This window comes from Megascapheus bottae, chromosome 3, assembly GCF_031878675.1.
Source record: "Megascapheus bottae isolate mThoBot1 chromosome 3, mThoBot2.hap1, whole genome shotgun sequence".
NCBI classification, from domain to species: Eukaryota; Metazoa; Chordata; class Mammalia; order Rodentia; family Geomyidae; genus Megascapheus; species Megascapheus bottae.
In genome coordinates this window covers 38,212,056-38,225,988 of record NC_143511.1, presented here as the reverse complement: position 1 = coordinate 38,225,988, position 13,933 = coordinate 38,212,056, and the positions used below count along the sequence as shown (strand labels likewise).

The 13,933-nt window shown below is 41.7% G+C and overlaps 1 protein-coding gene across 1 annotated transcript in view; it reads left to right on the top strand.

Moving 5' to 3' along the window:
* The window catches only part of Gldc (glycine decarboxylase), an 85,535-nt gene that overhangs the window by 24,791 nt on the left and 46,811 nt on the right, over nucleotides 1–13,933 (top strand). Inside the window, exons 4-8 of the mRNA XM_090329956.1 lie at nucleotides 3,939–4,103; nucleotides 6,113–6,190; nucleotides 8,186–8,330; nucleotides 8,626–8,822; nucleotides 10,695–10,791. Of these exons, the coding sequence (XP_090186082.1) occupies nucleotides 3,939–4,103; nucleotides 6,113–6,190; nucleotides 8,186–8,330; nucleotides 8,626–8,822; nucleotides 10,695–10,791 (682 nt within the window). The remainder of the gene's footprint in view (nucleotides 1–3,938; nucleotides 4,104–6,112; nucleotides 6,191–8,185; nucleotides 8,331–8,625; nucleotides 8,823–10,694; nucleotides 10,792–13,933) is intronic.

Below are 13,933 nucleotides of genomic sequence, written 5' to 3'. Positions count from 1 at the left end.
TTTTGTTAAATTTATGTTTTTACTATCTTTTAAGAGTTGTACAAGAGGATCTCAATTTATGAGTACAATGCATCTTCAAAATCAACAAGCCTGGAGGCTTTGATAGACGTTTTTCACTTTTTGTCTGTTTTCCTGAAAGCGCACCTATGCTTCTAGATGAGAGCACAGGGTCCTAGATGGCTTTTCATATCACATCTTTGTAGGAACAGATCTGTCAGCCACCCTCACATCTGCCTTATCATCCTAAGGAAGGATGATATAGATGCCTTCAGTAAAAGTTTTAATATGCTCAGGTTTTGAATTAATAAGATATCAGGACAGCAGAACCATCCAAAAGCACTTTGGAAGTGTGTGAGTGAATATGTTCACACTGTGGAGAGATTTCCTTTTAGTTTTAACAGCGGTAAAAGTTTGAATGGGAAAGTCCAACATTGATTTCAAAAGCAAATGGTCAGTCTTTCTCCCTTAGAAAAGAAAATAACTTGAGGGAAAAAAAAAAAACCAAAAAACCAGCCTTTGATGTCCATGAATGGTCTGCAGCATTCCCGCCGTCTGAGTGCTGGCCTGTATCTTGGCTTTTGGTGACCATAGAGAATATTCTCCATATTGTTCCTTGGCTGTGAGCACTGTGTTTAATTTGTGTACTTTAGAAAGAGCCAGCACTTTGAGAGTGAGCACTGTTTTTTTCTTTTTTCTATGTTTTTCTGTCTTTGTTTTCTGGGTACATTTTGAATATTGTTTTGTTTTATTCTCCAAAAGCTGATCTGAACCCCAGAGGGAGGGAGATGCTGCATCTGCCACTTCTGATAGGGAGGGCTGCACACATGTGGGTGGTAAGAGGCCACATTATCAGCCTTCTGAATGGTTTCCATAGCAATGGAGCCAACAAATTCCGGTGACGTGACATGCAAATAAATGGGCCACATAGCTTCGAAAAATACAAACATTTGGGCTCGAAACAGGAAATTTATATCAGGTCTAAAATTCATTTCGTGGTGTTTATTGTTGCAACTTATCAACTGCTGATGACATCAGCAATTAGTATCAGAACATTTACATTTTCATTGTGGCTTCCTGTTTTGTATAATTTTGGCAATGAGATTAAAATGAGAGAAAGTTTTGAATGTTCTTGTAAATCAACCCCCCCATTCTCTTCCAATCTCAAAAGTCACAACCAAATGATATGATTTTGAAATAATTGTTAATACCATGTTGTATGTATCAGCATCCTATTTGAGCAAAGTTATAAACTTAATTATATCTTTAAACATTTTCTTTCTTTCTTTCTTTCTTTCTTTCTTTCTTTCTTTCTTTCTTTCGTCCTTCTTTCCTTCTTTCCTTCCTTCCTTCCTTCCTTCCTTCCTTCCTTCCTTCCTTCCTTCCTTTCTTCCTTTCTTCCTTTGTATTAGTCATGGGGCTTGAACTCTGGTCCTGAACATTGTCCCTGAGCTCTTCAGCTCAAGGCCACCACTCTACCACTTTAATTGGAGATAAGAGTCTCACAGACTTTAGTGCCGGGCTAGCTTTGAACTGGGATCCCCAGATCTCAGCCTCCTGAGTAGCTAGAATTACAGGCCACCATGCCTGGCTAAACATGATCTTTAGATCTCAGCCTCTTGATTAGCTAGGATTATAGGTGTGAGCCACCCAGCTCATCGTTTTCTTTTTCTTGTTGATTTTTTCTTTTTTCTTTCTTCTTCCTTCATTCCTTTTCTTCCCTTTTTTCTTTCTTTCTCTGTCTTTCTTTTTCTTTCTTTCCTTTCTCTCTCCCTTCTCTCTCCTTTCTCCCCTTCTCCCCCACTTCTCTTTCTTTCTTTCCCTGGTCCTTCAGCTTGAACTCAGGGCCTGAGCACTATCCCTGAACTTCTTTTTTCTCAAGGCTAACACTCTACAACTTGTGCTACAACTCCACTTCTGATTTTCTGGTAGTTAATTGGAGATTAGTATCTTTTGGACTTTCCTGCCTAGGCTAGCTTCAAATACAATGGTCAGATCTCAGCCTCTTAAGTAGCTAGGATTACGGGCATGAGCCACCAGTGCCTGGCTGCTCCTTATCTTTAACAGTGATAGTTAACAGCCTGACCTTGGACTTAAAAAAGCGTTTCATATAGGCAGGAAGACTGGACAAAAGAAAGAGGAAAATAATACATTGAATGGCTAAAATTGCAAGGATAATAGCCTCAGTTGTAAATTACTGTCTTCATTAAATTCAGGCCTTCTTCTTGTGGGATGGTGAGCCAACAGAGATATTTGAGCAGAGGAGTCAAATATGCACAAATGTATTTCAAATGACTGGGTTATTCATATTTTAAGAACTGTGCCAAGATAGCAAGACTTAAAAAAGGTGAATATGGATACAAATACCATCTGAGTGTGTGTGTGTGTGTGTGTGTATTGGTATTGGGGTTTGAACTCAAGCCCTCACACTTGCTTAGCTTTTTTTTTTAAACCAACCCCCTCTCCTAATTCTTTTCCAGTTTCATATGGCAGTCTATCATTAACCCATACCTCCATTTCCAGCTTTTTGTTGTTTAGTTGGAGGTAATTCTCTCAGATTGCATCAAACTATGATCCTCAGATCTCAGCCTTTTGAGTAGTTAGGTTAGAGTTATGAGCCACCAGCACCTGGCCTGCGTTCTTTTGGAATATAGCTTCTAAAGAGATTTATCTCCGTGAATATACTAGCCTTTCCTGTATATCAGATGAGCTAGCTGCTGTGTGCATGGACACATACCTCGTGTGTGTATGTGTGTATGTGTCTGTCCATCCATCTGTCTGTCTGTTATATATCAAAAGATGATTGTGAGCCAAATGAAAGCTTCCCCTTAGGCGGGTACTCCAAGCATATGGCAAGAATCATGTCACATCTGTTCATGGTGGCAAGCTGTGTGTGACGGTCTTGTGTGATTTGTGACCATAACTGCCTACTGTCTGTGCCTTTTGTATGACCCCATTTCTGTTTTCACCCTTCCTTTTTAGTTGCCTCCATCATGTATTGTGTATCTCATTCATTCCAGTTCACCACCCACTTAGAATTTCGCAAACTCTCAGTTGCTAAACTGGACTGTTCAATGAATTAACTGAAGCAAAAATTTATTCTGCCTGTGTGTGTGTGTGTGTGTGTGCGCGCGCGCGCGCTCGCGTGTGCGCACACACACCCACTCACAATGCACGCCTGTACGTGACACACACACCAATATGTTCCAAGATATCATCTCAATGACTTGAGATTGTTCTGCTTGCTAGAACATCTTCCCATTATACTTCTCCATCAAGAAACTTAAAAATAAAAATAAAACAAGCTGTTAATTTCAAAGCTGTCAAAAAGAAAAAATAGGAATGCATGGGAGATTTCCATATTAAATAATTAGGACTTTTAATGTTTTATTGAGAGCTATTGAAAAGCCAATTTTATTCAGAGGTAAGGTAATAGGAGGTAAAATTCCTGTTATATGGGCTCAACTGAATTTTATTATTGTTTACCATAAAACAAATTTAAACAATAAGATTGTTGAAATAAGCCTTGTGTGATGGCACACACTTACACCAGCAGTTTGTAGGCTAGGGATGTAGGTGAGTTGGAGGCCAGCTTAGATGATAGAGTAAGCTTAAGGCAACATGAGCTCAATAGTAGCTTATTGAAGGTAAGCACAAGGCTATGGGTTCAAATCCCAGTGCTACAAAGAAAACAATTACTATATTAATGTAACATAGATAAAAGCAAGTACTACACACAGGATAGCTTTGTTACTATGATTTACTTCTTAGGTTCCTTAAATGAATGTCAAAAAGGAAGCTTACTAATGTGCTATACCTGTTCTCAAGAGACTTAATCAAGCATTAGATTGTAGTATGAAGACATTTTCTCATGAGCTTCTGTGAACGAAGGAGGAATCATTTGGACTCGGCCTCTGTTTCTTCCCTCATCCCTTCCCCAGGATCACACAGTATACTCCTTACCAGCCAGAGGTATCTCAAGGGAGGCTGGAGAGTTTACTTAACTACCAGACCATGGTGTGTGACCTCACCGGCCTGGACATGGCCAATGCATCCCTGCTGGATGAAGCAACCGCGGCCGCAGAGGCCATGCAGCTGTGCCACAGGTGAGACACTCTGCCTGAGATTCCCTCCAAAGGTAAACACCTTGCAGTGTACACCTACCACCTTAGTGACTCTCCTCACACATGTGCATGCATGCACACACACACACACACACACACACACACGAATATAGATGAATATGAATAGGTATTAGAACAGACTTACTGTTTCAGTTAACAAAAAGATCTGGTTAATAGCATTTTCTCCAAGTTACTATTGTTTAACATTATATAGCAAGCCTAGAGGTAAGGCTAAGTTCAAATGAAGTATAGTCACCCTGAGATACTATAATTCTGACATACGATGGTATGCCCCCCCCTCCCTGCAAGAGCTAGAACCCCCCTGGGTGTGCTACCCATTAGTGTAGGGCTTCATCCTTTCTTCTAGCAGGTGGCTACTGGAGTTCTCATCACATCTGATCTCAGGACGAAGCAAAGAGGATTTCTAGTGCATAAGTTCTCTTCAAAGAGTTGCACAAAGCTGGGAATTTTTTTTCTAAGGTGCAGGATTTGTTTTGAAATGCTTACAGTTGATGAGCAACCCACACAGCCAATATTTCAATTGCTTTCCCCTTAATTCTCATTCCTTGGCATCTGCATTCAGATTTTACCCTTGCAGAACAGATGGGAGTTTAGGTATATGTTGTTATTACCATCATTGTTGTTGTTACTGCAATATATACCTACTGTAATACTGCAATATATATACATAAATATATATACAGTATATATATACTGCAATGTATATACAATACATATATATTGCGATAGATAGATAGATAGATAGATAGATAGATAGATAGATAGATAGATAGTGCCAGGCCTGGGGCTTGAATTTAGAGCCTGGGCACTGTTCCAGAGCATTTGTGCACAAGGCTAGTGCTCTACTACTTTGTGCCGCAGCACTTTCTAGCTTTCTTTCACTTTCTAGCTTTTTTGAAATTAATTGAAGATAAGAGTAGCATGGACTTTCCTGCAGTCCTCAGCCTCAGCCTCCTGAGTGGCTAGGATTATAGGCTTCATTTATGCTTTGATACCTATTTTCTCCAGATTTATTTAGGTTCAAATTGTGAAAAGCATTGCACGTGAGATTGTTTTTGTATCTTTCCACTCTAATTCTGCTATTAAGTTTGCATTCATTACAAAAGTAATGTCTGAGGCTGGGATTATGGCTCCATGGTAGAGAGTAGTTGCCTAGTATGCATGAAGCTCTGGATTAATTCAATTCCTTCATACCGTATAAAAATAAATAAATAATAAAATTACAAGAGAAAAAACATTAAAAATATTAACAGCTTAAAGGTATTAAAGCCAGGAGATTAATATTAGATAATAAAGAAAAGTAATGTTAGTACTTACTAAAAAAAAAATCTAGTCAGTTGAATGGAATATAATTAAAAGTAAAACCTGCCATTCTCTAGTCCTACTCTCCCAAGGAAGACCATGCCAACTGTTCATTTTTTTGTGTTGCTGGGAAATAAAATGGCTAACATAACCTTCATACACCCCACATACTTCTGCTTTTCATCCAAATGTGATTCTGATACGTAAATTATCCATATCCATGTGTTCTGCCCCACCCCCCTCACCCATGGCATGGTAGAGAACTCCTGACATGTGGGTCCTAGATCCAGCTTTGCTCCCAGTGTTTTTGTATACCCAATTCAGGCCATTTTAAGATTGCTAAATGGAAGCTGGGTACTGGTGGCTCATGCCTGTAATCCTAGCTACTGAAGAGGCTGAGATCTGAGGATTGCAGTTTGAAACAAGCTATGGCAAGAAAGTTTGAAACTCTTACCTCCAATTAACTAACAAAAAACTAGAAGTAGAGCTGTAAACTGAAGTGGTAGAGGGCTAAGACTGACACAAAAGCTCAGGAACATGGTCCAGGTACTTGCTACTCAGTATTTTTCCTATTGTGCTTACATTTGAACTCAGTACCATGTTTGTTTTGCCTGCTTAGAAAAGTTTGAAATGTTCATGTTTGAGTGTACTTTTTTTCTTTTCAACAGACACAACAAGAGGAAGAAGTTTTTTGTTGACCCTCGTTGCCACCCACAGACAATAGCTGTTGTCCAGACTCGAGCCAAGTAATTAATTTGTGTTTTAAGATTGGGTAATACCATGTTCACTCTATCATTTCTCTCTTTCTCACTTTCAATCTGAATGGAGGTGAACCTGCTTTAAATGGAGGAGGTTGAGTTTTATTTATTCCTCTCACTTTCATCAGGAGATCTCTCTGGTAAGTATACTGTCAGAATTGAGGGAAGCATGCATGGTGGCCTTAGTTGCTCTTTTCTTTTGCTTGTCCAGGGTTTAAATCAGGGCCTTGTATTCTTCCCTAGCTGTTTCTTTCAGGTCTGGATCTCTACATCTATCACTTTCAGCTTTTTGCTGGTTTATTTTTTATTTTTTTTTTTTGTTGGTCATGGGGTTTGAACTCTGGGCCTTGGGCTCTGCCCCTGAGCTCTTCAGCTCAGGCTAGAGCCTACCACTTGAGCCACAGCATCGCTTCCAGTTTTCTGGTAGTTAATTGGAGAGAAGAGTCTCACACACTTTATTGCCTGTGCTGTCTTTGAGCCACAATCCTCAGATTTCAACCTCCTGAGTAGCTAGGATTACAGGAGTGAGCCACCAGTGCCAAGCTTTTGCTGGTTAACTGAAGATTAGAACTACTTAGACTTATCAGCCAAGATTGGCTTCAAACTGCAATCCTCAATTCTCAGCCTTCAGAGTAGCTAATCTTATAGTCATGAGCCACCATAGTCTTGCTTTTCCTTTGCTGTGTGTGTGTGTGTGTGTGTGTGTGTGTGTGTGTCTCTGTCTGTCTGTCTGTCTGTCTGTCTGTCTGTCTGTCTGTCTGTCATGGAGTTTGAACTCTGGGCCTGGGAGCTATCTCTGAGCTTTTCACTCAAAGCCAGCACTCTGCCACTTTGAGTAGTAGCTAGGATTGCAGTTGTGAGCCATGAGTGCTCATGCCTGACTTTCCTTTGCTTTATATAAATTACTATACTGTTTTATCTTCTTGTAAAAAGAAAATTTGCAATATTAAACTCATCCAGCTATGGTGGCTCATGCCTATAATCCTAGCATACAGGAGATTGAATCAGAGGGGCTGAAAGTTTGAGATTGCCTGGTAAGTTCTAGACTAGCCTGGGCTACAGATAGAGACTCTAGCTCAAAATTTAAAAAAATCATTTTAACACCGTTTTGGAAAGTTGGAAAAACAGAAGGAAAAATATAACTCACATGTAACTTAAGGTTTTGTGTGTATTTCCTACAAATGTAGTTCCTGTCATGGCCACATAGATTAAAGTGTAGAACACTTGTTTAGTACTACAATCAGCTAAAACAAACACTACACAATTACCACTGAGTAGCACATTTGCTTTCTCCTTGAGAAATGCCCTCCCCAGCCCCACCCCACCATGACAGAGGGGGATTCTGAAATAAAATCTTCACTAGAGGCCTTTAGGAATCTAGGGAACTTCTTCCTCATCTTCCAGAGGAGTTTCCACTCACCTAAGGTGGATGAGTGATGTCGGTTCTGTTCATCTGTTGGGCCTTTAGCCCCAGGACATGATTCTCTTGGTCCTCTCGGGAATGAATTTTGTGGGAGTGTGTGGGAGTGGGGGTGGGGCATGGAGCTTGAATTCTGGGAATAGGAGTTGTCCCTACCCTTAGAGCCTCAGCCCCACTTCCCATTTTCTACTGGATAATTGGAGATAAGAATCTCAGTGTCTTTAGTGCCCAAGCTGGCTTCAAACCATGAAACCGTGATCCTCAGATCTTAGCCTCCTGAGTAGCTAGGATTATAGATATGAGCCACAGTGCCTGACTCAGGAGTGGATTCTAACAGGAAAGGCTAAAGGGAAGGGGAATGCTTGGTCAGCATAGAAAAGACGGACCTAGCTGAGCTGTCAGATGCAGTGGTTTGGGGTGAAACAGTTACCCATGGAAGAGAGGCTAGGTGTGCGATGACACAGAGAAAGAAGGCCCAGAAAATGAATGCTCATGTATTGAAAAGAAATGATAGGTCTTACCTCTATGCAATGAAGTGTGTTTGTTTTTGGCTCTCTTTCTAGATATAGGGGAGTCCTTGTTGAACAGTTACCCCATGAAATGGACTTCAGTGGAAAAGATGTAAGTGGAGTGTTATTCCAATACCCTGACACGGAGGGGAAGGTGGAAGACTTTACAGAACTCGTGGAAAGAGCGCATGAGTCTGGGGTAAGCAAACTGCTTTTATGGGGACTCAGGCTGGTCTGTCCCAGTTTTGATCTGTCTTTAGGGTATATCTTTGGTTTCTTTCCCATTATGAAATGGCGTGGTGAAACTCTCCTCCCTATTCCTTTCTCTTCATTTATTTAGGTCACATACATGGTAGGTACCCAGTCAGTGTTAAATGGATATAGGAGCATACAGTTTCCTGAACGTGAACGCTGCCAGTCTGCCTGTAGTTAAGGTGATTCTCTGTGGATTCTCTCCATGTGCAAACATAACAGCTCTTTGACTTCCTTTTCAGAGCCTGACCTGCTGTGCTACTGACCTTTTAGCTCTGTGCATCTTGAAGCCCCCTGGAGAGTTTGGGGTGGACATAGCCCTGGGCAACTCACAGAGGTTTGGAGTGCCCCTGGGCTACGGGGGGCCGCATGCGGCCTTTTTCTCTGTCAGAGAAAGCTTGGTGCGGATGATGCCTGGAAGGATGGTGGGGGTCGCCAGGTAAAGCAGTCCTGTTTCCTCTCTTCTATTGTGGTTATAATCTTGGCGGTTCCTTTTTTTGAACATGGCTATTGATTTATAGATTTAATTGGCCCTGTTGGGTCAGTTTAGGAAAAGTACAGCACAAACAAAGAACAGGATCTGGGGTATGAATTCATACTTCTCAGGTACTATAATTCTGTATATTCTGTACATATTTGAAAATGGGTGTCTATAATTTACAATTATTAGTGTGCTGCTTATGAAAGCATACTTATTTTCATTGATGGAAGTCCTGAGAGATTGAAAGTTTTATCTGTGTTCAGTGTCTAACTGGTTTCTTCAAATATATTATGGAGCTGAATGCTAATGTCAAGCCAAATGCAGTGACAAATTACAAGGCACTCAGTAGATTCACCTTATTGCCTAGAGGCTCTTGCCAGTTCACTATTCAAGTAATTTCCCAATGTACATTCCTTGAGTGCTTCTCTTTGATCAAGCTTTAAAAATGTAGAAGAATATCAAGATGGTTCTTGTGAAAATTTAGCATTTGTAAAGAACTGGACTCTGAACATCAGTGAATAGTTTGAACCAATACATAATATAAAACTTTACCTGGGGTAAACTTTTGAAACCCTAAATTTGAGACATAACAGCTTCTCAGTAGGAAAATAACCCCAAGCCTCTTGCATGTTGGGTAACTGTTGTGCTACTTAGCTACATTCCCAGTTATAAACTGAGGGCTTAGATGACTGAGTCTCTCTCTCTCTCTCTCTCTCTCTCTCTCTCTCTCTCTCTCTCTCTCTCTCTCTCTCTCTCTCTCTCCTCTCCCTCCCTCCCCCTCCCTCCCTCTCTCCCTCCCTCTCTCTCTCTCTCTCTCTCTCTCTCTCTCTCTCTCTCTCTCTCTCTCTCTCTCTCTCTCTCTCTCTCCCTCTCCCTCTCCTCTCCCTCTCCCTCTCCCTCTCCCTCCCCTCTCCCTCTCCCCTCTACCTCTCTTGGGCTAGAACTCAGGGCTTGGGCTCTGTCCCTGAGCTCTTCAGCTCAAGGCTAGTGCTCTATTACTTTAAGCCACAGTGCTACTTCTGGTTTTCTGGTTGTTAATTGGAAATAAGAGTATTGTCAGCTTTCCTGCCCAGGCTGGCTTTGAACCACAGTCCTCAGATCTCAGCCTTCTAAATAGCTAGCATTGATTACAGGCTTGAACCATTAGTCCCTGGCTGACTGAGTCTTCTTATCTATGAATTATATTATACATTTAGAGAAAAGTGGTAAGACTTTGCATTCTTCTTCTTTTTTTTTAATAGTGGCCATTCAGTATCTATTTCTGGTACAAACGCTATTTTCTCAGGGACTTTTTTTTGGGGGGTGGGTCACTCATGGGGCTTGAACTCTGGGCCTATGCACTGTTCCCTGGCTCTTCAGCTCAAGACTAGCACTCTACCACTCTGAACCACAGCACTCCAGTTTTCTGGTAGTTAATTGGAGATGAGTCTCATAGACTTTCCTGCCCAGCCTGGATTTGAACCTCGATCCTGTGATCTCGGCCTCCTGAGTAGCTAGGTTTACAGGTGTGAGCCACTGGCACCCAGCTTCTCAGGGATTTATTCTCCTTTTTTCTGTATCTGCCAAGAATCCCAGGGTGAATTTTAATCCTCAGTTATTCACCATCATTCTGTTAGGTTGGTTTATTTCTAGGACATCCTTCACTGTTCCTGGCCTTATGTATATCTCAGTGCTTCGAAGATGCTTGGGCACCATTCCTTTATGAATTTACCTTCAAGTAACTTTGCTGAGTTCACTCAAGCTGGGAAGGAAAGAAGCTTATCCATTTGTGGCAACTCCTGCTGCTGGATTATCTATGCTGACTGGATGTTATTTATTGTCTTGGTGCAGAGATGCCACTGGGAAAGAAGTGTATCGACTTGCTCTTCAAACCAGGGAGCAACACATCCGAAGGGACAAAGCCACCAGCAACATCTGTACAGCTCAGGTACGTCACATCTGCCCCGACGGTTCACAGAACTGAGTTCACCACTCGTTCTCTTTTCTGATGATGCACTGAGCCTTGTGCACCCCAGAAACGACAAGGTCTTACAGTAGGTAAGAACCAAAATACATTGTGTTTTTACATTGTGTGTGGTAATTGTTTACCTTTTTAACAAACTTCCAGATTATTTATTTATTTTATTTTTATTCCGGTAGTGGGGCTTGAACTCTGGGGTCTGGGCACTGCCCCTTAGCTCTTCAGCTCAAGGCTACCACTCGACCACTTGAGCCACAGTGCCACTTCTGGTTTTCTGGTGGTTAATTGGGGATTAGTTTCACAGACTGTCATGCCTAGGCTGGCTCTGAACTGTGACCCTCAGATCTTAGCCTTATGAGTAGCTAGGATTACAGGCATGAGCCACCAGTGCCCAGCTTTCCAGATTATTTTCTACCATTTTACTTGGCAGGTACTCTATCATGTGAACTGTGCTTCCAGTCCACCATTTTCTGTTCCTATTGCCAGTGTATGTGTAAGAGACTGATTCTTGGGTCTCCTTCAATTCATAGCCCTGAAGAATTCGGGACAGGCAAGGGGAGGGGACGTGATTCAGTGAGATCTACCGCATAGCGGCAGCTCTTAGATATGGCTGTCAGGGGGAGTGATGGGTGTTCGTTTAAGTCATTTTCCATTGTTATGAGCTTCTGACTTATTGACTCCACCATTAGTTTTCTCCCCCTTTTTTGTGGTTTTTTTTTAAGGGGGGGTTCATAGTCATACAGTCTGCATCTCAAAAAACGTTTAAAACATTTTTCCATTATTTGTTGGCTTTCTTTTTCTTTTTTCTTCTCTCTCTCGCACTCTCTCTCTCTCCTTCTCTCTCTCTCTTTTGTGGGTCATGGGGCTTGAACTCTACAATCTCTGAGCTCTTCAGCTCAAGCCTACCACCCTACCCTTGAGCCAAGTCCCACTTCCTGTTTTCTACCGGTTAATTGGAGATAAGAGTTTCCAGTTCTTTAGTGCCAGGGCTGGCTTTGAACCACCATCTTCAGATCTCAGACTCTGGAGTAGCTAGGATTACAGGCATGAGCCACCACACCCAGACCCCGCATCTTCTTTTTCTTCTTCTTCTTCTGGCTTTGAACCTTGATCCTCACATCTCAGCCTAGACTCTGAATTTACCCGATTTATCAAAGAAAATTGAAATTTCTTGGTTTTCTCTGATCCTTTGATAATCTAATGCCTTGTGGAGGTTTTAATTTCTTCATCTTCTCCCCCAATCCCCCATCTTCTTTGTGTGTGTGTGTGTGTGTGTGTGTGTGTGTGTGAGAGAGAGAGAGAGAGAGAGAGAGAGAGAGAGAGAGAGAGAGAGAGAGAGAGAGAGAGAGGAGAGAGAGAGAGAGAGAGATGGGGCTTGAACTCTGGGCCTGGACACTGTTCCTGAGCTCTAAAGCTCAAGATTACCCCACTACCTCTGGGCCTGGGCATTGTCCCTGAGCTCGTTAGCTCAAGGCTTCCGCCCTACCCCTGAGCCACAGTCCTACTTCCTATTTTCTAGTGATTAATTGGAGATAAGAGTTTCCAGTTCTTTAGTGCCAGGGCTGGCTTTGAACCACCATCTTCAGATCTCAGACTCCTGAGTAGCTAGGATTACAGGCGTGAGCCACCACATCTTCTTTTTTTTTTCTAGCACACCTTTGTTTTACTATAACAGCGTTATGGAGAAATAGAAAAAAAGATTTCCTGTTCCCCATGCAGGAAATGGGAGTTAAAGATTCAAAATGACAGCTGCTACTTACTATCTTTTCTGAAATAGGGGAAATACACTTGGTCTGGTCCCTTTTACTACCCCCAACCCTTAGAGAAAGGTTTTGAGTAAGAGGTAGGCTTTCTTTTGCCTAAGGGGGCTTTTGTTCTTTATATCTTTACCCACTCACAAAAAGTTCCCAGATTTTTACCATTTCAATGGAGAAAGTAGATTTAGTTTGCATCTCATACAGCACCTAATCTAGTAGTTTAACATTTAACAAAAAGATTTGCTATGTTTTTTCAGTTTATTTCCTGGTTTAACTTTGTGTTTTTGAATCTTTTGATAGTTACTAAAAATAGTATAATTTCCCTACCTCTCCCTATTCTGCCTCTTTTCTCCCCTTGACAACTTTGGCTCCTATTAATTAATTAATTATTTTTTGCCAGTCTTGGGGTTTGGACTTGGGTTGGGCACTGTGCCTGAACTTTTTGAACTCAGTGCCTGGCCACTGTCCCTGAGCTGCTTTTGCTCAAGGCTAGCACTCTAGCACCTGAGCCACAGAACCACTTCCAGCCTTTTCTGTTCATGTGGTACTAAGGAATCAAACCCAGGGTTTCATGCAAGCTAGGTAAGCAGTCTACTACTAAGCCACATTCCCAGCCCCTCCTTTTAATTTTAAAAGGAGTACATTGATAGTCAGGTACCAGTGCTTACGCCTGTGAAATCCTAGCTATTCCAGATGCTGACATCGCTGGATCCCAGTTTGAAGCCAGCCCTGAGAGGAAAGTGAGACCTTTATCTCTAAGTAGCCATTCAAAAGCTGGAAATGGTTAAAGCTGTTGAAATGGTAGAGTGCTAGCCAATCTTTTCTATTAAACTAAAGTGCCTTTGTCTTTTTTGTTTGTTTGTTTTTGTTTTGTTTGTTTTTCAGTCCTGGGGCTTGAACTAAGGGCCTGGGCATTTTCCTTGAGCCTTGTCTCTCTCTCTCTTTTTTTTTTTTTTGCCGGTCCTGGGCTTGAACTCAGGGCCTGAGCACTGTCCTTGGACTTTCTCAAGGCTAGAGCTCTACCACTTGAGCCTCAGCACCACTTCCGGCCTTTTTCTATGTATGTGGAACCAAGGAATCAAACCCGGGTCTTCATGCACTCTACCACCAGGCCAAACTCCAGGCCTGTACCTTTGTCTTGTATACTGATATTTTTCATACTGATATCTCCTGGAATTATTTGCCTTTTGACTATTATCTGGACTGTTTGCGACCAGCGCCCTTGAGAAATGGTGAATCTTGTGACTCAGGACTTAAATGAATGAGTTGTAATTACCAGGTGTGCTGCTTGTGACCAACTAGTCAAGTTAGGGAGATAAATTTTTCATCAAAAGGAGTTAAAAGAACAAAAC